At 43.2% G+C, this 24,796-nt stretch overlaps 1 protein-coding gene across 3 annotated transcripts in view; it reads left to right on the forward strand.

Moving 5' to 3' along the window:
• The window catches only part of LOC137346577 (serine/arginine repetitive matrix protein 3-like), a 372,584-nt gene that overhangs the window by 319,354 nt on the left and 28,434 nt on the right, over positions 1-24,796 (forward strand). For 2 of the 3 annotated variants that reach the window (XR_010968731.1, XM_068010094.1), the window contains exons 8-10: positions 2,856-3,102; positions 16,757-17,103; positions 21,034-21,288. Coding sequence is in view for 1 of the 3 variants with exons in the window: in XM_068010094.1 (XP_067866195.1) it covers positions 2,856-3,102; positions 16,757-17,103; positions 21,034-21,288 (849 nt within the window). In the remaining 2 variants the exon portion in view is untranslated. The remainder of the gene's footprint in view (positions 1-2,855; positions 3,103-16,756; positions 17,104-21,033; positions 21,289-24,796) is intronic. The other variant, XR_010968732.1, reaches the window with a different exon arrangement.

A 24,796-nucleotide genomic window follows, 5' to 3' on the forward strand; every position in this document is an offset into this window, starting at 1 on the left:
CACTCACACATACATACACCAGTTAACTAGAAAAATAAAGGGATTTTTGTTTTTAGAGCTCTTTACAGACAAAAAAAAACCCCACTTGGGCTGAATACTTGCTCATTCTTGAAGAAACAGCAGATGAGATATGTTGTGTTCCAAAACTGGCTTACAATCTGGCCTCCGAGTACACGTAGATGGGTCACTGGGATCTTTTAGAGCAGTTCTTTTCAGGAGGCGAGAATTAATTTATCAGGCTTTTCTTCAAAGACAGGATATGAGATGAGTTGACACAATGGACTTCTCGGTCTTTTAGAGAGATGCTGGAAAGCTGAGCTGGGTATGGTCTTCTTTCCTTCCTTGGGAATTCTCTTCTCTCCTTGGATGTTCTCTGCCTTTTTATACAGTTCAACCCCAACTTAATACAATTCAAAAGCAAAACTGAGAACAGGAGGTCAACCTTTTGACCTCCATCAATCTTGACCTGTCATTTCTTTGTAAACAACTTCTCCAGGTGTCCAACGTTTTCTGTTGTTTATTGAGCTGGAAGTCAGGTGGCTTCCCGGAAAGGCTTGTTTTCCTCACAAGACCTCTCAGTGCCCCTTTTAAAAATCATTTTCAGGGACTGTTTTTCAAAGTCAAGTGGCCTTGACATGACCCACTTTGAAAACCCCAAAATTTAACATTTCTTCAATCTTTAAAAAATGAATCCTCAAAAAATATATTGAACAAAACAGAGGCACTTTCGTAACAATAATATGTTATACAAAAATAGACAGAATGTATGACTTTAAAACAAGATTAGATTACGTTAGCACAGCCTGGCCTAATTTTCCCAACTGCGACTGACTAATAATATTGTAATATTGAAACATTATATGAAACTAATGATGAAAAGTATAATTTACAAATGGGGACTACATTCTGAGGATTCAATATGATCTGTACATCCTGGTCCAATTATTACCCACTCTCTACCCTTGCTTCATCTGCAGACTTGGTCTTGATCCCTGTGTGCATTACCACAGGGGACCACTTAATTGTATTAAACAGCCTTGCTTATAATGCTCACTTCAAATACATGTCATGCTTTCTTCCTGTAACATTTCCCCCATCACATTTTGTTGGAAATGGAGCTGTTGTTATCACAGAGGATATCCACCCTTGTAATGTGAGCAATGCCATGGAAGATCTGTTTGCTTTTAATTAACAAGAAGGTTTCAGCTGTAGTGTTGGGGCAACATAAACTAAACTCAGCTTCACCGAGCGAGAAAGAAAAAATCAAAGAATAATGAAAGGGTACAAGTAGCAGGGGACACATGTTAAACATTTTAAAATTAGGACTAAACAGTGTAGGAGTCTGAATCTGGAGCTGTATAGTCTTCTGCTCAGGCTGTACCTTCTCTGTGTTACGCTCTGTGCACAGAATCATTTTTTTCCCCCCAGCCCTACAATCACACTGAATGGAATGAAGAGGCAGGGTGGACTTAAAATAAGAAAATACAATGAAACAGAAAACAAAGCAATACATATGTGCTTAAATTAAATTGGTCTGGAAACTTGCGGAGTTTTTGACAGTGAGAATTTGCCGTCATTACCGTTCTGAATCTGACCACAACTTCATGACTTAATCAAGCGCAGATTAACATGGATATCCTGAAGTTGCAATTTGTCATTCACTGCTTCACCACAGGCTGCACTGTGGACGCCCCCCCCATCGCCCCTGATACTACCACCCAGCCCCCAAGTGCCGATAATCAGTTGATTTATTAAGAACTTCTCCCTTTCCACTAATTGCTCACTTCACAACCCTGGAGCTAGTTTCAAGTCTTGGAAGCAGTAAAAATTTGACATTGGTAGTCACGCTGATTTGAATCTGGTCAGTTCTATGCTTGGCTCTCAAGCAAGAAATATCCTAACAGCAGAGCATTGCATTCAAGCAAAGAGTACTCCAAAAGAGAATGAAGCATCAATCAGGGGTGGCACAGTGACGCAGTGCTTAGCATCACAGCTCCAGCGACCTAGGCTCAGTTCTGGGTACTGCCTGTGCGGAGTTTGCAAGTTCTCCCTGTGACCGTGTGGGTTTCTGCCGGATGCTCCGGTTTCCTCCTACAAAGGCTTGTAAGTTGATAGGTAAATTAGCCATTGTAAATTGCCCGTAGTGTAGGTAGGTGGTAGGAGAATTGAGGGAAGGTGGGGATATGGTAGGGAATATGGGATTAATGTAGGATTAGTATAAATGGGTGGTTGATGGTTGGCACAGACCTGTTTCAATGCTGTATCTCTCTATGACACTATGAGAGGATGGTGATTAACTGGGAAAAGTAAAATCAATTGGACTTTATTTGTGGGGGGTGCGGGGGAGGAATTTTTAACTTAGCCCTCTCAGCTGGAGTAGGACAGGTTCCTGTCAGCCACCCGTTTTGCACCACACCCAATTCTACTCTCGATTGAAGTCAGTGGAGTGTAAAATGGCTGATCGACCCAAACCCACTCCGCTCCTGAAGGGGCATTAGGCCATAGTTGCCCCCATGGTAAATTAATTGATTGATAGGTCAATCATGGCTGCTTCAGCTCAATGGTAAATCATAAAAGCCATGTAACTCATATTCCATTCAACTACAACTAGTAGGAGAATTTAAACAGTCCATTGTTGAGACACTGCAAAATATACAACTGAAAATTTAAAATGTACTTGAATTGTATTCATGAACTTAATGTGAGCTTTCTTTAGAATCCAGAGTGGGCTGGATGTTTGGATTTTTCATTGACTTAATAACTGGTCAAGATTGATCTACTGGCCAAGTGTTGGAACTCAGTAATGGATCTGCTGCTCCCATATAATCAGCCACTTGGTTTTCCTTGTTTTCCAGCTGCCATAGCCCATCGTCAGAGCCCAGAACATCACATTCCAAGAACAAGCGTAGTGCTGTTCCCAGGCAGAGCCCCAAGAACGACACAAATGGGCGGAAGCCATGTACCGCTCGATCCAGTCCCAATCAATCCCCTCTGCGAGCCCGGCACAGCAGATCAGTGACTCCCAGGCAGAATGGACACAAGGGAGCTTCATGGAATGGCAGACACAGTCCAAGGCCGAAGCATCGTCCAGACAGACAGGATGTACGTAATCTTTTCCTTCTCTTCTCTGGTTTTCCTTTCTCTCTTCCTCTCTCTCTTGCCCTCTCTCTCTCTCTTTCTCTCTCTCTCTCTCTGTTCTGGGAGTTCTGAAGCCAGTTTCTGATCAGAATCTTGCGTGTGCTCTCCATTCTCCACATTGTTTTCTATTTCTCATTGCCATCTGAACAGCATGTGCAGTTCATTAAATACCGAGAATCATTTGTAGCAGTAAAATATTAGATTGTAGGAACTCCAAATTCCTACAAGCTTCAATTCAGCAGAGGATGCCACGTTATTAGTAAATTTCTCTTCCCCTACACCCAAATTGCAACCCACTGTTCTGGAAAAATATAAGTTGAACTGGAGATGACTTCATTAAACTCTTCAAATTACATTCAATTGAAGTAGAGTTGCAGAGAAAGCAGAGATTAGGAATTCTGAAGTAGCCCTAGTCAGAGCAAATTGGCACTTTAATAAAATGAGAAGAGATTGCAGTATGGTATTAATATTTGGAAGAAACCAGGAATAAAGGCATTCAGTTGTGTGGAAAAACTAGAGAAGCTGGGATTGTTCTCCTTAGAGCAGAGAAGGTTAAGGAAAGATTTAATAGAGATGTTCAAAATTATGAAGGGTTTTGATAGAGTAAATAAGGAGAAACTGCTTCTATAGTAGGTGGGTCAGTAATCGAGGGGCACCGATTTAAGATAATCGGCAAACGTGTAGGGACGGACGAGGATAAAAAAAATTCATGCAGGGAGTTGTTATGATCTGGAATGCACTCTCTGAAGGGGTGGTGGAAGCAGATTCAATAGTAACTTTCAGAACAGAAATTGGATAAATACTTGAAAAGGAAAAGTTTACAGGGTTATGGGTAAAGCATGGGGGAGTGAGATTAATTGGATAGCCAGCATGGGCACAATGGGCTGAATAGCTTCCTTCTGTGCTGCTGTATCATTCTAGGAAACAGTCTCTTTTTTCAAGAGCTGCTAATTGGTTTTGCAGCAGCAGCTCAGCCGTGATGAGATCACATTCTCCTCAGACCCCATTCAGCTCTGGGTTCTAGTCCTCTGTGGGAGAAACACAGAAGTCTGGAGAGGCAAGCGTTTCGCATTGTATGAAAAAGTATCTGTCACATCTTGATGCAAGGGAGGCAGGGGTTATGTGGACTAGTGCTTCATGTATTCCATTACTCATGTACTGTGAAACAAAATACAAGAGAAACCACCTGAAGGCACATGACAGTGAATAAAGGGAGTGTCTTGGGGCTACAACTAGTAGAGTAGACATCACTACTTTTATTAGTTTTTCCTCATCTGCCACCATTTTTAATGTACTGATAAATGCAGCAGGAATAAATTGTGAAGTGCATTCTATACCAAATGTATTGCAACATCTGGGATAGCAAACGTGTTCTCACTGGGTACATGACAGATAATACTTTATTTTATGGAATATGAGATCGTATCTACAGTACTCATGGCATAAGACATAGGTCAATTTCCTGGTGCTACTGGTATGCATGTGTTTGAGACTTGTACAGGGCATACCATCACCGGCACTCTTTACCAAGAAGCTCTGTCCATTCTTTTCTTCATTGCACAACTGTTTTCCTATATCTAATCTCTGGGTAAGGGTGATAATTCAGCAGCCCAGTAATTTAATTATTAACTAAGATGAAGATGTAGCAGTATTCCAACGCTATTCCTATACACTGGTATTCCAACATGCTGGCATTCCAACGCAGCTGTATTCCAATGTGCCGGCATTCCGACGCACTGTGCCACAAGTATTGAAATCTTCAGTTTGCAGTCTTGCCCACGCCATTGTAGACGGAAGTGCCAATCGCAGGTTAAGCATTTCTTCAAAGCCAAGGTAAGAGGATCAGGCAAGTCATACCCTCAAAGGTCTGGGAGGTCGGCCAGTAAGCAATTCACTCCTGCCTGGAGTATTCCAATTTATACCTGTGTCAAGCCCCTTTATATTTTTCCACCAGTACCAAAAACTATGGGCTGAATTTTATCAGCCCACTTGGGATGGGCAGGGTGGCGTGGAGGCCCATAAAATTGTGAGGGAAGGAGGGGGGGAAGGGTGGAGTGCCAATTGAGGCACTTAAGTGGCCAATTAATGGCCACTTAAGGGCCTCTTCCTGCCACCGCTGGTATTTTACCAGTGGCTGGTAGAAGTCCTGCCATGTGGGAGGTCACCAAGTAAAGCCAGATGGCCCCTCTGTGGGCTGAAGGGTAGGGAGTCCCTTCTGCTTGGGCAATCTGTGGCCCAGGTACGACCCCTGCGACAAAGGCTGCCTCTGTGCCAACATCCCCCCTCGCCCGCCCTCAACAACCAACAACCCCCCTGCCCTTCCCCCCCTCCCCTCCCCTGCTCCCCAGGGCCTATCTGACTGGCCTTGGCAAGCCTGTCCCACTTACCTTTACTCCGGGGCTCCAGCACTGCCCCTGGTACCAGGCATACTGCAATGCCAGCAGTGGCTGCTGCTCCCGGTGGCACTGCTGGGATTGCTGAGCTTCTGGGCCTCTGATTGGCTGACAGCTCTTGGAGGTGGGATCCCTATCCTTAAAGGGATAGGGACCCCAGTGCCAGGGGTCCCCAAAATGGCCAAGGTGGGCAACAAGTATGTTTCAGAAAGTCATTGTTAGAAACTGCTGCTACACCCACACTATATAACAGTTAACATTGGTGGATAGGAACATAGAAACAGCAAAGATCATGTAAAGTTAAAAACAATCAATAATGTATTCTTTGGTCTGCTGGTGCGTTAGCAGGTCTGGGAGGCATTGGTGGAAAATAACTCTCAATTCCACTTCTTGTTCAACTTATTAAAAATAATTCTGATCTGTGGCAACCAGTACCCATTGGTTAATCTATTCCAACCAACCCCGATACAATGGCAGAGAAGTGATACATCCAGACAGTCCTACCCTGCCCTCTCAGTAGAGATTATGCTGAGAGCACACAATGCACAGGTACAAAGAGCAGTGGTAGTTATTCATGCTGCTTATGTGGGAGTTATCTCTGTAGGTTAATACAGCAACTTCACCTACATTAACAGTCATGGGTAGGGATCATCACTGTTTTGACCTAACCACTATGACCTACTAAATAGGAATTAAAGGACCCAAATAATGCCCAGTCTAAACTAAAAGTACAAATTTACATGAATACTCCCCATTTGATATTAGATTAGATTTTAAATTAGTGTTATCTTACTGGGAAGGGTTCTATTTTATTATTCACAAATTCCAAATAACTGCTGCTGCTCTCAGCTGAAAAGGAGACGGAATTGTCTTTTTTAATTTCAGTCAAGATATTTAAAATTGGAAAGGATGGCAGAGGTGCAGTACAGAGAAAACCCGACATGCGCGGGGCCATGTGATGGCATTGCTGGGTCCATTGCTTCCATCTGTAAATCAAGCTCATTTTCCTCAGTTCCATATCATGGCACTTCAGTTAGACGACAGATACCCATGTTACTCCACTCTGCACTCAGACAAAGGGGACCCCTTGAACTCTTGTGCAGAGCTCTACTCACCAGCACTAAAATGCTTCTGCAGTTTCTGATAGCGAACTAGTTGAGAGCCCTGCTGAACCATTATTAGCGTTAGAAACTTGAGGTGATCCAGGACACACCTCGGGGATATTTTTTAAGATTTTGGAAACAACATTTAGTCAGATATCTTTCACAGCAGGTGTGAAACCCACACAGAGGGCTGAATTTTGTTTACCCGCTGCCGCTCAGCAGCCTGCATGCATGGGCTGCACTCTGCCACATCGCTGTGCTCTTGAGTGCGGAAGCTCATTTAGATGTTCGGGGCAGCTGCCCTCACCCAATCACATGTCGTGAGTGGCATCAGCTGTGTCTGCGCAGGCGCTGGTGCCACTTTTACAGGGCTGGAACCCTGCTCAGAGAATGCAGAGTTGAACCCCATACCCTCCCCCCTCACTGAACCAAAAATAAATCTTGGCCCTATTCCCCACCGCCACCCCCAATACACTGAAAATGAAGAGTTGACCCCTTCTCCCCCCAACTGCACAAAGTTCGGAGGTCACCCTTCCCCCCCCCGCCCCCCCCCCCCCGACCGTAACTGCACAAAGTGCAGAAGTCACACTTTCCACCCCACCACACACTACAAATGCAGAGTTGACCCTGTTTCTCCCCCCCCCCCTCCCCCACCCCACTGTATTAAAAATCCTGAGTTCCCCCCTTCCCCACCTTGGTGGCACCAGCTTTCCCTGGATGGGGACTTGAAGGCGCCTGAGTGCCGCACGTCGCATGGAAGGTCTGGATCTGATGGTACAATCGGGGGTAATTCAATTTAAACATATTCATAGAGTTTATTTAAAGTTGGGTCCCATCGGCAAGCAGCGGGGGGTCCGCCAGGTAGCCTGGCCGCTGCTGGAAAGTTCGGGCCCAGAAATCCCAGCATTGGGCTGTGTGGCAGGCCACTGCTGCTCTGATTTTGCAGCACAGTACCCCCCACCTCCACCCGCCCAGCCCCGCCGCCGTGGATTGTAACTGGCTATTGTCTGATTAAAGGCCCACTTTGTGAGTCCAGGACCTTACAGTTGTAGGGTGTAGGAGTTGGAAGGTTTTCTTACCAGCGTTTGGATTATACTGTTCCCTCTAGTTTTGGCCAATACTTAACCCTTCCCCATCTATCAGTGCACCAGTAGGATTGGTCAACAGCATTGGTCATTTCAGAATGAGCTCAGTGTAACTCCACACAGCTGAAGTTGGTTATAGATTGGTCACAATCACAAAATTCTGCACTCTGACAGACAAAGCAATGTGAGGCTGAGACTTACTTAAAGAAACAACAATATTTTTCATGGGTGCAAGAAATCTAGCAGCTGCTTCAGTTTGGTAGTCAGAAACTAATTCCAGTTGTTATTACTTAGGGGAGTGTTAAACCCTGCATGGAACTCATCATCTAGGTTTGACACTCTCTGCTAGGTCCAGAAGCCGGCAGGCCATACAATAGGTTTGGAATTAGGGCTCAAGTCTGAACTTGGCTCGGTGGATGATAAAAGTTAATAGACAAACTTAATAACCAGCACCTCTGCATAGTGAGTGGAACATAGGAAATAGCAGCAACAGTTGGCCATTCGGCCCCTCAAGCCTCTCTGCCATTCAGCTATATCATGGCTGATCTTCTACCTCAGTGCCGTTTTCCCACACTGTCCCCATATCCCCTGATATATTTAATATCTAGAAATCTATCAATCACTGTCTTGAATATACTCAATGACTGAACCTCCACAGCCTTCTGGGGTAGAGAATTCCAAAGATTCACAACCCTCTGAGTGAAGAAATTCCTCCTCAACTCAGTCATAAATGGCCTACACCTTATTCTGAGACTGTGGCTGGGATTTTATGCCCCCCCCCCCCCCACAAGGCAGTGTCAGAGGTGGAGGGGCACGGAGTATTGCGACGGGTGGCAGAGGGCCCATTGCCTCCCCGTCGCCAAGTGATCTTCCGGGGGAAGGATAGGCTGATGACAGCCTTCCCACCCAGAGGCTAATTGAGGCCCTTCAATGGCCGATTAACGGCCAATTAATGGCTGCTTCCTGCTGCTGGGATCTTACCAGCGTACGGGAGGGGGATCTGCCACACCTTGTAACACGAGGCGCATTCCCTGCGGCCAGGGGTGTTGGAGAGGATACCCACTGCTGTGGGCAATCTGAGCCACAGAGGACCCCTGCTGGGAACTACTTTATCCCTCAGGACTCACTCCCCCTGGACTGCATAACCACTCCTCCTCGCCAGGGACTTATGGACTGGTCCTGGCAATCCCGCCTCACTTAGCTGAGGTTTGGGGTTCCAGCGCTGGGTATGGGTCCAAGGTCTCTGCAGTACCGGCAATGGCCACCGCTCCCTGTGGTGCTGCTGATACTGCTGAACTGCCAGCCCTATGATTGGTTGGCAGCTCTTGGAGGTGGGACTCCTGTCTTTAAAGGGATGGGGATCCTGGCATGGGACACTTAGGCAAAAAAAAAGGATCGCTCTGGGGGAGGGGAGCATAAAAAGGCAGAGGTGGGCTTTCTCCTGCTTTTTTGGCCCAGTGCCAGGAGTCCCACCTCCAGCACAAAATCCAGCCCTGTGTCCCCTGTTCTGGACCCCCCAGCCAGGGAAAATCCAAGTTCAGTTCCAAAAATCATACTTTTTGTCTCCTGGTTTTCCTCCTAGAATTTTTCAGACATCCCACTCACAAACTGCCTAGTTCAAAAGCAGCCTGGTGCCAAACCAATCATCGATGTGGGGGCTGAAGCAATGGAGGCAAATCCATTCCACTTGTCCCAACTAATGGGAGTAGTTAGAGGTGAAATTTTACAAGAGGGATTGGGAATCAGCATTGGATTAAATTGAAACAACAAAGAGGATTGGTACATTTCCTTTTCCATCAAATAGAGTGTTATCTGAAATGTATCTGTCCATTTTATTCCCTTACGCTTTGCAGGTAAGATGATAGTTATTGATTGTTGTGGGTGATGTGCTTTGAATCAATGTGGCTCAGCCCATTAAGGACTGATGTTCTTCGCTGATACACTGCAGTTTCTGGCTTTAATCTGCGTGGTACAGCGAAAACATTCACTGGGTGTTAAAAGTTTTATAGATTTTGCAAAACATGAAGAACAAACATTCGTTGTAGCTGCTGCAGCCACCAGGGACAGTCTGCATCTCATGTCAATGTGGTACTTGCAGTAAGTGTCCTCATGTGGCACTGTTGCACCGCAAAGCAACAGAAAACTTTAATACTATCCTGTTGGTTTCGTTTTCTGGACAATACTGGCCATCCCTCTGAAAAATCAGGGCAGGTGACAATATCAAGATATGTGTTCCTCTTAACATTCCTAATAGATGTTTAAAACATTACCAGTGAACGTGAAATTGAAAATAGCTATTCCTATTTGTCTATTACGTCGAGTTATTTCCTTCATGTGGCAAGCTGAACACAGCCCAGTCCTTCACCCTGCATGGCACAAGACTTGCATGTAATACTGTGGGGTCAGTACAGTTTTAGTTCCTTTTATCCAGTCGCTATTACCACAATATTATTCACCCGAAACCAAACCTGATACAAACCAGTGCATTTACAAAGCAACATAAACAGCAACTGTGGGAAGATTATCATTATTTCTCTGTAGAAATTAATCATTCAAGCAGATTTACTGCATGGAACCTTGGCAGAAAAGACTGACTTTGTGAAAGTGCATGTTAAAATAATGTTTTTTTTAAAACGCATCCTCTGTACTGGTCAACACAAATGGATTACTGTTTCAAACCATTTGATTTTAAAGGAAATCAAATAGAAATTCCCTATAATTGTTTTTAATTAAAACACATTTACTGATCTGAAAATTGCATAAAGATAAACAGTTTAATGATATTCATTAATTTAAAGTACACCAATGTAGTCTCTGAACCTGAGAGGGAGCTGTTTCTGAAATATTAGCACAGTGACCCGACTGGGGATTTATTTGAAAAAAAAATTGTCAATTATGATATTTATAAAAACTTTTCAAATGTAGTTATTTTTAAAGTTTGCAAACAGTAATTTCAGCTTTACAAATCTGCACTGTGGAATTAACAGGCATGACAACAGAGTGACCCTAACTCAGTGACCTGTGAGTTAACTGTCCACTCTCTCCTGCTTGTACGGATATACAGCATGACTGCCTAGAATACATCCTCCATCTTTTCCGCTCTACTGACTGAAAAACTTGTTGCAAATCCTTCATTAAAATTCTCTCAAAAATCGATTCACATAGTACAGGACACATCAAAGCCATTTTAATCCAGATATAGTTCAATAAATCATCATGTGTAGGTACATTATATGGGATAAATGGGTTTAACTGATAACTCAGAGCCTCTATTAAGAGGGGCACAAGTATTAACATTATATTCAGAGGGTGAGCATGCACTAAGCTAGAACAGCTTAGAAATGTTCAATTTAAATAGAAGTGCTGTCCTCTTGTCCATTGTACGGGGTTAAAATGGTAACATTACAATATACATAAGGAGCAAGCAGCACTAGGGTAAGGAGCCCCCGCCATAGTGAGTTAAATTTACAATAATAGGCCCCTAATATGACGTAAGTAGTTAAGTTTCAGTAAAAGTGACATGAAGTTGTTGAATTGTAGTAAAACACAAACTGGTTCGCTAATATCCTTTTTAAGGAAAGAAACCTGCCATCTGACACTAGTCCCACACCCAATCTGGTTAACTCTTAACTGCACTTTGAAGTGGCCTAGCAAGCCCACTGGCTTGTATGCTCCAAGGAATGGACTGCAGAGGTTCAAGAACGAAGTCCACCATCACCTTCTCACAGAAACTAGGGATGAGCAATAAATGCCAACCTTGCCAGCGACATCCACAGCCCAAGAATTTTTTTTTTAAAAAACTAAACCGATAGAGGTGTGAGTCCCTTTCCAATTTTTCAGAAGGTGGAATAGATAATTCTAAACTATTAGTACATGTTCCCGTGGCATCATTGACCCACCCCAACCCCTTTATTTAACTGCCGCTCCAGTTTTTTAGTTTTCAATTTTACTGGGTTGGATGGGTGTTAACCCTTTGAGTGCTGCGCTATTTGTTATGGAAAGCTAAAATACATTCAGTTTGCCGAGTGACCCGACATTTAGAGTGCGCTTCGTTACTTTTAGTATCAACACACGGTATTTTTAATTAAAAGAGGAAAAACCTCGCTAGCACAGATTTCATTTTTTTATGTTTTCACCACTTATTGGCATTGATTTTGCTACATTCACATTTAACATTCATTGATCGGTACAATTCTACGGACGAAAAGTTTGCGTAAGAAGAACGGGTGAAATTTTCACCGTCATCAGCCAAGGCAAGCATGTGACGGGCCAAATCACAAGCTCTTTGTAGCTCCTGTCTGATTTTCAGTCTGTTGATTTTAATGGAATGAATTACAGGCGGTTTCTGTAATGAGCAGGCAGTTTGCCCTGTCAGATTACCACCCAGGCTGTGAAGAGGGAAATCTATTTGGGACTTGTTCCTTTACATAAAGGCCTTTACCCTCCTTGTCTGTTGCATATCTTGTTACAATTAAGGCTCAGTAGAGTTATAGTTTTGATCCCAGGAACCCTGCCCTAAATTGGCGCACACATAGAGTTCCACACATCTGTTGATGGGTTCCGGGTCAGGGACATCAGTCTTACATATTTTTTGGCTGGAGGTAAGGGGAATGATTGTTGGCAAGAGAAATTTCAAACAGTTCCCAAAGGGTTAATGTGCCCGAGTACAGATTATCTACAGGGTGTTCTGGTTCTGTCACCCATCCTTTCATTGACAGCTTCCTTTCCTGCTCTGTGTGATTTTTGTCCCCTGTGAGCTTTCCCTTGTGTATATAATCCATGTGCACTTTCCGTTTTCCTTAGCCAGTTGTCCTGTAACGTTACTGCACTGCATGCGGTTGGACTTTTATGTTTAACGAGATTTTTTTTCCTGAACCTTTTGCGAATGAAACATCGTGGCTGCAAATGTTTAAGCATAAAGAAAAATAGAGGAAAAAATAACACTTAGCATCAAGTCAATGGCACATTACTAAAGAGTCACTGTCTCTTTCCCATTCTGCTCTCCAATGTGGAGAATATTGTTTTCTTTTATTATTGCACTCCTATCTATGGTTGGAAAGGTAGGTATTTGTTTGCCTTGGCACGCAACACATCTGCAGATGAGTCTGTTAAAGCACCCTGGCTTGAAGTTAAATCTTATTTGATTTCCATTTTGTAGGTTTATTTCTTTGCTTTTTTTTATATTTTGGTTGTCTGTTTCATTATAAAATCTTCCAGTTAGCCCCTGCTCTGAATTCATTTTCTTTTCTGACCTTCATGTTCTGTAGAGTTGTTAAGATGCATATCAGTGTGTTGTTTGTAGCATTGATCCATGAATGATGCCTTTTAAGTCACTTTCTTTTGTTTCTTTTTTTATTTTCTCAGTAGCCGTACTAACCTATATGGTGTCCCTGAATATAGTGGCTGTTTGTTCTTGTCTAGTTATAGAAAACAAAAAGAAAAAAAAATCGAAGAAAACAAAGGCCATATTTACATACAAGGCATGTAGGTCTTCTGCCAGTTCCTTGGGCAGAATCATTACTCTAGCTGTGCCTTCTGTTCCTTACTCAGGGCAACTCTGCATGGCCATATTCTAGAGATGAAATCTATTTAAAAAGAAAAATCAATTTAAAAAGAAAAAATAGTGGGCGAGATTAAGACCACAATGAGCATCCCTCATAATCTTTGACCTTTAGCCTCCATTTTCTACATGCTTTTTTGAAAATGTGCCATCTAAGGTTTATTAAGAAATGGAGTTCCTTTGGGCTCTCTTTCTTGTACCATTCCTGGCCAGAAAATGTAATATTATTTTAGGAAAATGATAATCAAGGGAATAAATTTTTCCTCAGCAACTTTTATATTCACCTCCTTTGAATGTTTAGGGAAGCCCATAGATTGTTGATGGCAGCATTGTGTAAATACATGGCCGGTTGTCTCCTTTGATACCTTTTGTTTGATTAGATTTTCGCTTTTTGGCTTCATGATACAGTCAGGATCTATAAGGGATCTGTGAATAATTAGGCTGAAATCAAATAAAACTGATGGAATTTTAAAAGTTAAATACGTATTAACTGAACAAGTTGACTTGTGTGAAAGAAAATTGTTAAAGATGGTAATGATGCTGCTGGACTAAGTGGGATGTCAAAGCTACAATGCACAGAGGGGTGGAATAGTCACCCATGGATATATGTCTGCAGTTCCCTCTCCCGGGTGGAGTTCCCTTTCTAAGTTATTTTACCAAGTGAAGGACAGATACAGTCCCATTGAGTGGGAGAGAGGGCAAAACCAAAAGAGAAAATAATCACTGCACCAAGCTCATGACACCTCCTAGTAGCATGGTCAAGAGCAGCAGAGGGACCTGCCCTCCTGCACGCACCTCCTGTCTGATGAGTTACAGTAGAGTCCCAGGCATATCTGAGAACAGTGAAGGGAAAGGAAACACAATACACTCACCAAAAACAGCCCCATTTATTCCTTGAAACCAGTGCTGTTTTCCCTGTTAACAGTTCACTTTTTTGGGATGGTTTTTAAAATATTATTTGATTCCTTTTCATTTTCTTTTACATTGACAAGTAGGTTAGAATTTGTTATTCGAGTTAGATCTCATTTAAGGTATTAGTCACTGCTAACTAGAAGCTCAGGTTTACTTAATCATGCAATCTACAATGCAATTTCACAGGCTGATTTTTCTGATTTCTAATTATTCTGCATTCATGCAAGTTTGAAAATCTTGAAAACGTTGAGTGAATATGCACGACTTTCCAAACTGTCGTTTTTTAAAAGAAAAAGCTTAGTATATAATATTTCAGACTGTCTTATAGTGACTCCATACCATAGTATATTAATGCTCTGCAAAATGCCAACATTTGGCTACCAGTCCTCTGATCTAACCTATAGGCGAAAGAGAGTGACACCAAGCAGAGGTGGATCACCTGAGGTTGCTTTCATATGCCCCCTAGTGGCTAATTAAAGCATGGAATCTACCCAAGGCCTCCAAGTAGGTAATCCCAGCACCTCTGGGAGGTGTTCTAAGAGGGTGGTGGGAGATTGACGGGAAATAAATTTAGAAATTGCCATTGTAATGATTTTGGAATATGAAATTATCTATTCAAAGGTCATCAAGTATTACCTACTTATACTGGGCTTTTCATCAGCTCATTTGCAAAATTGTTTTTTTGCTAAATATTTGCACTGCATTAGAAACGTTAAACATGCACACTATAAAATGTTACCTGCAACAACAGGTAATTTGATCTCAGAAGTCAACATCATAAAGTGTTTGAGTTAACTGATGATCATTATTATGATATAGTCATTATTGTGATAAAATTTATTGTGAATCACTGATCTGATAAAACCTCAAGTAAATGCTTGGGCACTTGAGAAATGTGTTATTTGGCTGTCACAATATTCTTCATTTTAGGATGTGAAATCAGATCACTTACAATGGACCACAAAGTGAATATGGCATGTTAAAAGGCCCTGAGAGAACATTCTGGAAAACCAGCAATTAACAGTCTCAGGCTTAAGACCAGGGGTGGCCAACCCTTAGCTGGGCCCAGTTAAGTATGGTCAGATCTCAGCTTAGCAACATTGTTTTCTTCTGTGTAGCGCCTTGGGGCTTTTTTTTGCAGTCAAGGCGCTATATAAATGGAAGTTGTGATCAATGGTGGTGAAGAAAAATGCTAGCATCTTACCGCAAAGAGATTGATCTCCTGACAGCTGTGCAGTCTGGTACCCACCTGTATGAGAGTCCAAGCAAGAGGAGCAGCTATGGAAAAGCCCAAATTAAACAGGAACAAATAGAGACTGGTTTAAACTAAATCAACATAAACTCTGGCTAGAAAGCAGGGAAGCGGAATGTTTTTAGAACAATATCTTCTGCAGATTTAAGAAAAAGATTTTAAAATCAAAAGAATTTGGACAATTTTAATCTACTTACCCTGGACCAAAGTACAAAATATTTGAGGCTATTTAACACTTCAGAATTGAAAACTGAAGGGGAACAGAAATATATCATATTGAGCACACCAGCTCTTAACATCAGCTCTAAACCTTGCCTTCAAAACGTTTGCCCTTCACTGTGCAGTCCTGAAGAGTGCTAAAGGTCACAGAGACTGGGAGAGGCTCATTTTCTGCACTTAAGGAATAGCAGACATTCTGCATTTCACCTTGTCTCCTATAACCTCCAGTCCTAAGCTTTACAGGTAAAATCTGACATTCCACGTGTATATATTTTCCTTATGTGGAGTGGTAGCCCAGAGACCCCGGACTGGCCTTACTTTAGTGCATCAGTACTTAGGCATTGAAGCAGTTGCATTATTGTAGTATTAATAAATTCCTTTGCACATTCTTAATTTCATACATTGTTCATATTTCACTACTTGGAAAGGGCTTTTTTGTGTCTTTTTTTCTCTTGCATTTTGTGACTCTAATGATGCACTTATGTTGCCCCGCTTTTCCCTTTTTCCTCACACCTTACCTACTAATGGAGGAAATGCTACCTGATTGGTAAGTGTATGTTAACCAAACGGGGGTACAAAAATACATTAATAATCTGGGTCGCTGATGACAGATGAGCAGTTCTCTGCAGGAAAAATCACAAAAAGAAAACAGTATTATTCAGAGGGTTTTGTTTGAGTGATAATTAATACATTTGTGGATTTTTTTCAATTTTTGCCTTCCATTTCTGTGCTGTTCAGTCAAGTTGTCTATCTTCACCTTGTTTTATTTTAAAACCAGGAATTTAAGAAAATTTGTCCTTTCCTCAAAATACTGCAATCTGTTGAGCTCACTTTTTTAAATTTATTTATTCTTCCATTCTGTTCCTTCTTAAACTTCAGTTGACTGTTTAATTTTTGTTTTTTTTTCCCATTCCAGGTTTTTTATTTTGAATTAATTTTTGGTTTGCATGCAAAATCTTGCATGAGCTGCACTGTAGAGGACTGTGTTAGATAAACTATTGACGTAGGCTGTGTCTTAGGGATGTGGCAAGAATTGGAAGATGGCATTATTATATAGGAGGCTCTTTAAGTTTAGTCTTTCTCTTCTGCTACAGAGTGCGGACTCCAGATCATTGTCACCAGGAGCAGAGCCCAGATCTGCATCGACATCCCCCAAGACCAAGGATGCCAAGCACTCGAAGCATGGATCGAGGAGCTTCAGGTCCAGGTCCCCGGGCCACAGCAGGAGATCCTCCACCGAGGGCAGGCATGCAAAGCACAGGTCAAGGTCAGCATCCACACATAGGGGCTCAAGCCGACGGAAGTCGACCCTACCAGCTCACAAAGAGTCTCCACGCTCTCCGAGCCAGTCAGACTTCAGCAGTGACTCTGCAGAATCTGTCAGCAGTTGCTCACGATCGCACCACGTGTCAGGGTGGAGTAAGAGCGCACGAACAAAGAAGTTAGTCCTGTTATTTTTCTGATATTCAAAAGGCAAGGCGTACTGTTTCTCAGCAACCCCACCACACCCCCCCACTACTTCCCCCAAAACTTCCCCCATCCACCCCTCCTTAGGCTGCTCACTGCTTCCTCCTATTGTCATGTTTAGTGTTTCCCCTCCAAGGACCTCGCTGCACAGATCACCAACCTCTCCCTGGCCACCTTCCATGCCACTGTACTAGTGACTGAAAGGAAGTGTAGTTCTGCCCACTTTTCAGTGTCTTCCACACCCATCCATCCACCCCACCCCAAAATGGAACACTTCTGTACTGGTGGAATATGTCACAGGAGGGCAATGGCATTCCAAATGGCAGATTTAGATCCAGACAGACACCACACAATCTTACCTTCATTCATTAGCGTTTACTCATGGCCTTGCAACCGACCTGAATGAAGTCCATGTTATAATGTTCAACTCTGGACAAGAGATCACAGCAGAAAATTAACTTAGTCATACGGGTTTTACTGGCTGACCATAGCATGCAGTTATCCAACAAAGGGTGGGATGAAAAGTTTAAGCAGAGATAAGAGTACCCTTCTCTCAGGCAAACTTGAATACAGTTTTGTTGAAAGCCCCTTCATGTTGTACTTGAACCCTATTTTCCCAGTTGTGGTACTGCTCGAAACTCTATCAAAGTGAGCGATTAATAGACTTTACTGGGTATGTATTTTGGATTACACACATCAGGGTTCAATGAAAAACACTCAAAATGTAAAGGACCAATCCTTAATTCCACCCCATTTCTTTATTTTTTTCAGTTTGTGCCTGAATTCATGCCTTGATGATGGCCGAGATGTTTTTGGCTTATCAGTATGGACTTAACTGTGAACAAAAGAAATGCTGGGGAGTTTGAAACCCAACCAGCTCTCTGTATAGCCTTCATACAAACTTTCTGAGATAGGAATAGGGGAAACTAACATGTCTACAAGAGGTTTTTTGGTTGGATGTTTGGCAAGAATCAGTGACCTTGTTCGGAGAAAATGTAGCCCTTGGCCTTTTATTGGTTGGTTCATTTTACCATAAATCACTGAGGCCCATGATCATTGAATTCAATGGCAGTTGGTGGCTGTACTTCAGAGAACAGCCAAGCATGAATTAAAAAGAAGTGAGGTAGAACTAGGAGGCCACGGAGAAGGCTAAAGTTTGTGCACCATCTCAGTTTATAACAAGCTCTTTATCTGCGGTAATCTCAGTTAAGGAATTCCCTGTAATCTTCACACACATTTCACAGCTCCCTCAGCCACTGGCCAAACTTTGTATTCCATTTCTGTTATCTATGCACAATGTCCCCTTTCTCTTCCTGATTTTCCATTTCTTCTCTATGTTCTCTTTGACCTCTTCAGTCAGGTGTATGTCCCACTCTGCTGTATGGTGACAGCCTCGAGTAAGAAGTTGATGGAACATGAAGCTCATGTCCCTGAAATCACCTGCTCTTTAATCTCTGCTTGCTACCATTAAGGCAGCAGCTGTTAGTTTTCTTTTGAAAATATTGCAGCAGATTTTCCTGTTCCTGATGCATTGGATCATATGGGCCCAGTGCAGTGAGGAAAATTAGATGGAGAGAGTCGCATGATTGGAAGGATTTTCTGTTCATTTACACTAATAGATTCAATATGTTCAGGCGTAAGAACAGAAAACCTGCCCCAATTATCTAACTATTATCTTTCAGTCACTATGCCAGTGCCCTTTGGAGCACTTTCGCTGCCTACAAAGGTCCCTTAGAAACTCTTCACTTTAACCAGAGCTTTCTGCTTCCTTTTCTCCCGCTTAAATATTTCTCCCTTGTTTCCTGCTTCTTGTCTTCTGTCTCCACATACGAGCGTGCAAAGACGTTTTCTTTTACATAAGCACTGTAAAAAAAAAAGTAAGTTGTTATTTTAGTTCTTCTATTTACAAAGATATGTAAAATAGTCAAATCAGACAAAGTATCCAGGTGACAGGGTAGAATGTTCAGCTGAGTTTCTGTGCCACACTACTAATCTCCATAGCAACTTGGAACATGAACTTCCCTTACCCCAGAGGAGCAGAGTAAAATTAGAAAAGTAGAGAACAAACAGTAAACATGAAGATGTACTGTAAGTTGCCCGATTTTACTTGACTCTGCCTTGAATTGCCCTTTTGCAATTCATTTTGTACACGATAGTTGCAGTTTTCCACACCCTCAAAGTCGGTTCTAAGAATTGCTGGTCACCTGAGCAAAATAAGCGCATAGTTGGCTGTTTGAGCAAAGTCAGATCAATCTAGTAATCAACATAAGCTCCCAGCATGGCTTTGCCCTTGAAGCCCCAGCTAGTCGAATGTGACTATTTTAAATAAAAGCAAAATACTGCAGATGCTGGAAATCTGAAATTAAAAACAAGAAATGCTGGAAATGCTCAGCAGGTCTGGCAGCATCTGTGGAGAGAGAAGCAGAGTTAACGTTTCAGGTCAGTGACCCTTCATCAGTTCTGAAACGTTAACTCTGCTTTTCTCTCCACAGATGCTGCCAGACCTGCTGAGTATTTCCAGCATTTCTTGTGACTATTTTAAAATCTGGTCAGCTGCTCAAATTTAACAGGACATGCCCACTTAAAGGTAAGTGGCTGCATATGGGGGGTTTCAGCTTTTATAAAGAGCAATTTAAGCATTTGTCAGTCATTGTTAGGTAAAAGTAAAGTAAAGAAGACCCAAACTGAGGCACCAAACTAGCTCTACAGTCAAGTAAGTGATGGCACAGCACCTAATCCGCTGTTTGTTGATTAGCAAGGTGGAGCTGTTACTGCTTAAGGTAAGTGCAAGGAGTATTTCCCTGTTTGTCATTCCATGGCAATCCAGGAGACAGCATTTTATTTTGCCTATCAGGAAGTATTGGACCATTTTTAGCAGTTTGTACAGTCATGGGTAGCATCTATGATGCTTCACACTCTTGGGAAACCTACCACCAGTGAAGAAATCTAAATCTTGTCCTCCTTCCAAAGAAAATTATCAATACATTACCCTTGGAAAGCAGAACCTCTATTTTTTCTTTAATGTACCAGTGGCCAGTCAACCAACTGATTTGACATGTCACCAATGATGGCTTGGAAAGATCTAGCGGAACAAAAATTTAATGCAGTAATGGGTTTCACATCCATTGAACGAGCCATCCCTGTGATACAAGTTCTCTGGCTTCAAGTGAACACATGGCTATTATGAAGTGAAGATGCCAAAGATTGATGTTCCTCTGACATGTCCCGGAGGCATCATCTGAGTTGGTGAACGCCGGTCCTGGGGTAAGGATGATTGCATACGTAATATGAGGTACAGTCACTCCTGCTTTTCTTGTATGCTGAAGAACTGCTCTGCCTTCTCCAAATCAATAAGTGCCATTGGAACTGTCAAAGCAATTGCAACCAAAAGGAAGGAACACAGTTGTAAGAAAGACAGTGACAATTTTGCAAAAGATCAGGCCTATACAAAATACAGATAAAGCAATATAACCAAAAAAAATTGCTTCCTCACTAAAACATTCAAAAGTCAAGAGTGGAATATCCTGCATAGTTGTACCCAGAGACATGTTTGTAATTACATGTGTAGAATACCCAGCATAAAAGGAATTTAAGTGAAAGTATGTTACATAATTACACTACATTTTTAAACACTAAAGTAATTAAAGAAAATGGAAAAGAAAACACACATTTTTAATATCTCCATGTTTCCCCTGGGCTGCTCACAGCAATGCCTAGCTGCTTAATTTTTAATTCCTGGTAACTCCATAATAATCTTGATGAGTTTCCAAACCTACTTGGAGAATCTGCATGTTGCGACGCACAAGCATTTGTGTGGGACAAGCTGGATGGACAAGAGGGTCTTTACCCGTCCTCCATTTGTTTGTATGATTATAAAACAAAAATATACTGTTTGTTTTCCTAGGTTAAGGCAGACGCCAGAACGTCACCATCGAAGCCATTTCACAAGCAGGAACAAGAGCCGCACCCGATCGCCAGGGAAACGTGAACAGGCCAGCAGCCACAACTTGGACAAGAAGAAAAGCTCTTCCTACAGCCCTCGCCGTAAGAGCAGCTCCAGGAGCTCCAGCAGGTCGCTATCCCGCTCGTGCTCCCGATCGCACGACAAAAGAGACGGGCGGAGCAAGTCGCGGTCATCATCTCGCAAGGAGCAGTCCAGGTCAGTCCCATTTCTATAACAAAGTGACTCCTGACAACGCAACCCAGCTCCGATGTCATCAGAGTGTTGCCAGCTTCGCACCTGCGCAGAACAGACTCTTGCTGCCAGTATGATGCTGCGGATGCACAGCCTATGTCAGCACCCGGCTTGCCAGGATTAATTCGCGCATGCGCGCAAAAATTCGTCGCTTGTCGCTCCCGGCCTCGCCACTTCTCCCCACTCGGCTGCTTCATAACCCCACTACCCTCCCCCACCTGTGGGCCCTCGCTCATGGCCTCGCCGATTCCTCCCCTCTGTTCTGCTTCTGCTCCCCATTCCCTCCCACTTTTGCTCCCCGCATGGGGGAAGCGGGAGAGTGACACGACAGGCAGGGGAGCGGGGAGCGAGGAGCCGCAGAGGAAGAGTAGCAAGGCCACTGATTCTGTTGAATTGCACACACAATCCCGCACATGCAGCTATCCTGGAGCTGCTGTCTTGGTCTGGTAGAGATTGGAGAGCTCCCAGTGTGTTTCACAGACTCAGTAATGACCCAAGGATTTCATTTCCAACCATTTAAAATTCTCACTTAAAACAAAATATCCATTGGATTTAGGTTTACAAAATAACAACTAGATGAAAAACCAAACTAGTTGTTTTATATCGGCACAGGTCTAAACACAAAGCTCACTGAAGTGATGCTGGATCAAGTTTTGGATTTGGCTCTTATTACAACACAGAAGCAGCTCTCTGCCGGTTTTTGTGCTGAACACGAGCTCCCAGGATTTATCTGTTCCAACTTCCCAAATGTTAGTAATCTCTTTTTAAAATGCTCACTGGTTTAAAATTCGGGTTTGTGTCCTGAAATGATCATCAATAAAATTCATTAAACAACCCGTTGCGGGGAGCAGGAGCGGGGACCAGAAGCGGGAGGGAGCGGGGACCAGCACAATTCCCACCACTTACAGCAGGCGTGTTCGTGCAAACGTGATTTGCCCACTATATGCAATGGCCAGTATAACGGGGTAACACTATGACAGTACTTTCTTTTAATCTGAATTTGGTTTGCCGAGTTTCTTCTTGTGTTTCCTGTCATCAGTTGGCAGCAGCTAAGGAGACTCTTTTATATAAAAGCAAAATACTGCAGATGCTGGAAATCTGAAATAAAAACAGAAAGTGCTGGAAATACTCAGCAGGTCAGGCAGCATCTGTGGAGAGAGAAGCAGATGAAAGGTCACAGACCAGAAACATTAACTCTGCTTCTCTCTCCACATTCTCATCTTTTATGTTCATCATTGCATCTTGCATCTTCTTCTCTTCCATTGCTAAGATGTTTCAGCCCTTGTAACCAAGATTTGCATCTTGTCTGAGGTTATATTTTAGCCAAGCCAACCTGTAAATTCATTCTGGTTGCTTTGGGAGATCACCTCCGTTGTCAATAATATCAATGGAAGAACTCTAGGTTTTTGTGGAATGAGTTTAAGTTTAAGACATTCTGTCTTAAATAAGATCTTGATTCTTGCATTCAGTGTACCTCACCAAGGTGTGAACTTGTGAGTAAACACAGCTGTTTCTTCCTGAAATAAACAGAGCACATAAGAAGCTGGAACTGTCAACTTTGAAATGGGAATGCTGTGTTGTTTCCCCCCTACCCCCAACCGTGCGGTCTACATCCATCCTACCGGCAGCTGCGAAGCTCTATGCATGCACATGTCCAAGTAATGACATGGCTATAATGCATGTTGCTAAAGACAGCTGTTCCTCTGACATGACCAGGAATCTGGGCAGAGTCATTGCATGCCAATCCTAGTGTAAGGATGATTACATAAATAATAAGAGACGTACTGTTGCTCCTGCTTTTTTTTTTATTTGTCGATAGGATGTGAGCGTCACTGGCAAGGCCAGCATTTATGGCCCATCCCTAATTACCCTTGAGAAGGTGATGGTGAGCCGCCGTCTTGAACCACTGCACTTCATGTGGTGTAGGTACACCCAAAGTGCTCACCGGGAGGGAGTTCCAGGATTTTGACACAGCGACAGTGAAGGAATGGCAATATAGTTCCAAGTCAGGATGGTGTGTGACTTGGGGTAGAACTTGCAGGTGGTGGTGTTCCCATGCATCTGCTGCCCTTATTTGTTTAGGTAGTAGAGGTCACGGGTTTGGAAGGTGCTGTCGAAGGAGGCTTGACAAGTTGCTGCAGCGCAACTTGCAGATGGTACACACTGCTGCCACTGTGTGCCAGAGGTGGAGGGAGTGAATGTTGAAGGTGGTGGATGGGGTGCTGATCAAGTGGGCTGCTTTGTTCTGGATGGTATTGAGCTTCTTAGTGTTCTTGGAGCTGCACCCATCCAGGCAAGTGGAGAGTATTCTATCACACTCCTGACTTGCGCCTTGTAGACGGTGGACAGGCTTTAGGGAGTCAGAAGGTGAATTACACGCCGCAGCATTCCCAGCCTCTGACCTGCTCTTGTAGCCACAGTATTTATATGGCTGGTTCAGTTAAGTTTATGGTCAATGGTAACCCCCAGGATGTTGATGGTGAGGGAATCAGCAATGGTAATGCTGTTGAACATCAAGGGGAGATAGTGAAATTCTCTCTTGTTGGAGGGAAGGTTATTGATGAAGCAGCTGAAGATAGTTTACCCTAGGACACTACCCTGGGGAAGTCCTGCAGCAATGTCCTGTGGCTGAGATGATTGGCCTTCAGCAACCACAACCATCTTCCTTTATTCCTTTATGCTAGGTATGATTCCAACCAGTGTAGAGTTTTCCCTTGATTCCCATTGACTTCAATTTTACTCGGGCTCCTTGATGCCACACTGGGACAAATTCTGCCTTGATGTCAAGGGCAGTCAGTCTCACCTCAGCTCTAGAATTCAGCTCTTTTGTCCATGTTTGGACCATGGCTGTAATGAGGTCAGGAGCTGAGTGGCCCTGGCAGAACCCAAACTGAGCATCGGTGAGCAGGTTATTGGTGTGTAAATTCTGCTTGATAGCACTGTTGATGACACCTTCCGTCACTTTGCTGATGATTGACAGTAGACTGATGGGGTGGTAGTTGGTTGGATTGGTTTTGCTTTGTGTGGACAGGACATACCTGTGGGCGGGCATGTGATGCTGGGGACCTCAGGAGGAGGCCGAGATGAATCATCCACTTGGCACATATGGTTGAAGATGGTTGCAAATGCTTCAGCCTTGTCTTTTGCACTGACATGTTAGACTCCCCCATCATCGAGGATGGGGATGTTTGTAGAGCTTCTTCCTCCGGTTAGTTGTTTAATTAATTAATTTAATTGTCCATCACCATTCACGACTGCAGTGCTTTGATCTGATCCATTCGTTGTGGGATTGCTTAGTCTGGTCTATGGCATGCTGTTTTCACTGTTTAGCATGCATGTAGTCCTGTGTTGTAGCCTCACCAGGTTGGCAGCTCAGTTTTAGGTATGCTGCTCCTGGCATGCACACTCCTCACTAAACCAAGGTTGGTCCCCAGCTTGCTAGTAATGGTCGAGTAGAATGGTAGCTGGGCCA

This window comes from Heterodontus francisci, chromosome 30, assembly GCF_036365525.1.
Source record: "Heterodontus francisci isolate sHetFra1 chromosome 30, sHetFra1.hap1, whole genome shotgun sequence".
Lineage (NCBI taxonomy): Eukaryota > Metazoa > Chordata > Chondrichthyes > Heterodontiformes > Heterodontidae > Heterodontus > Heterodontus francisci.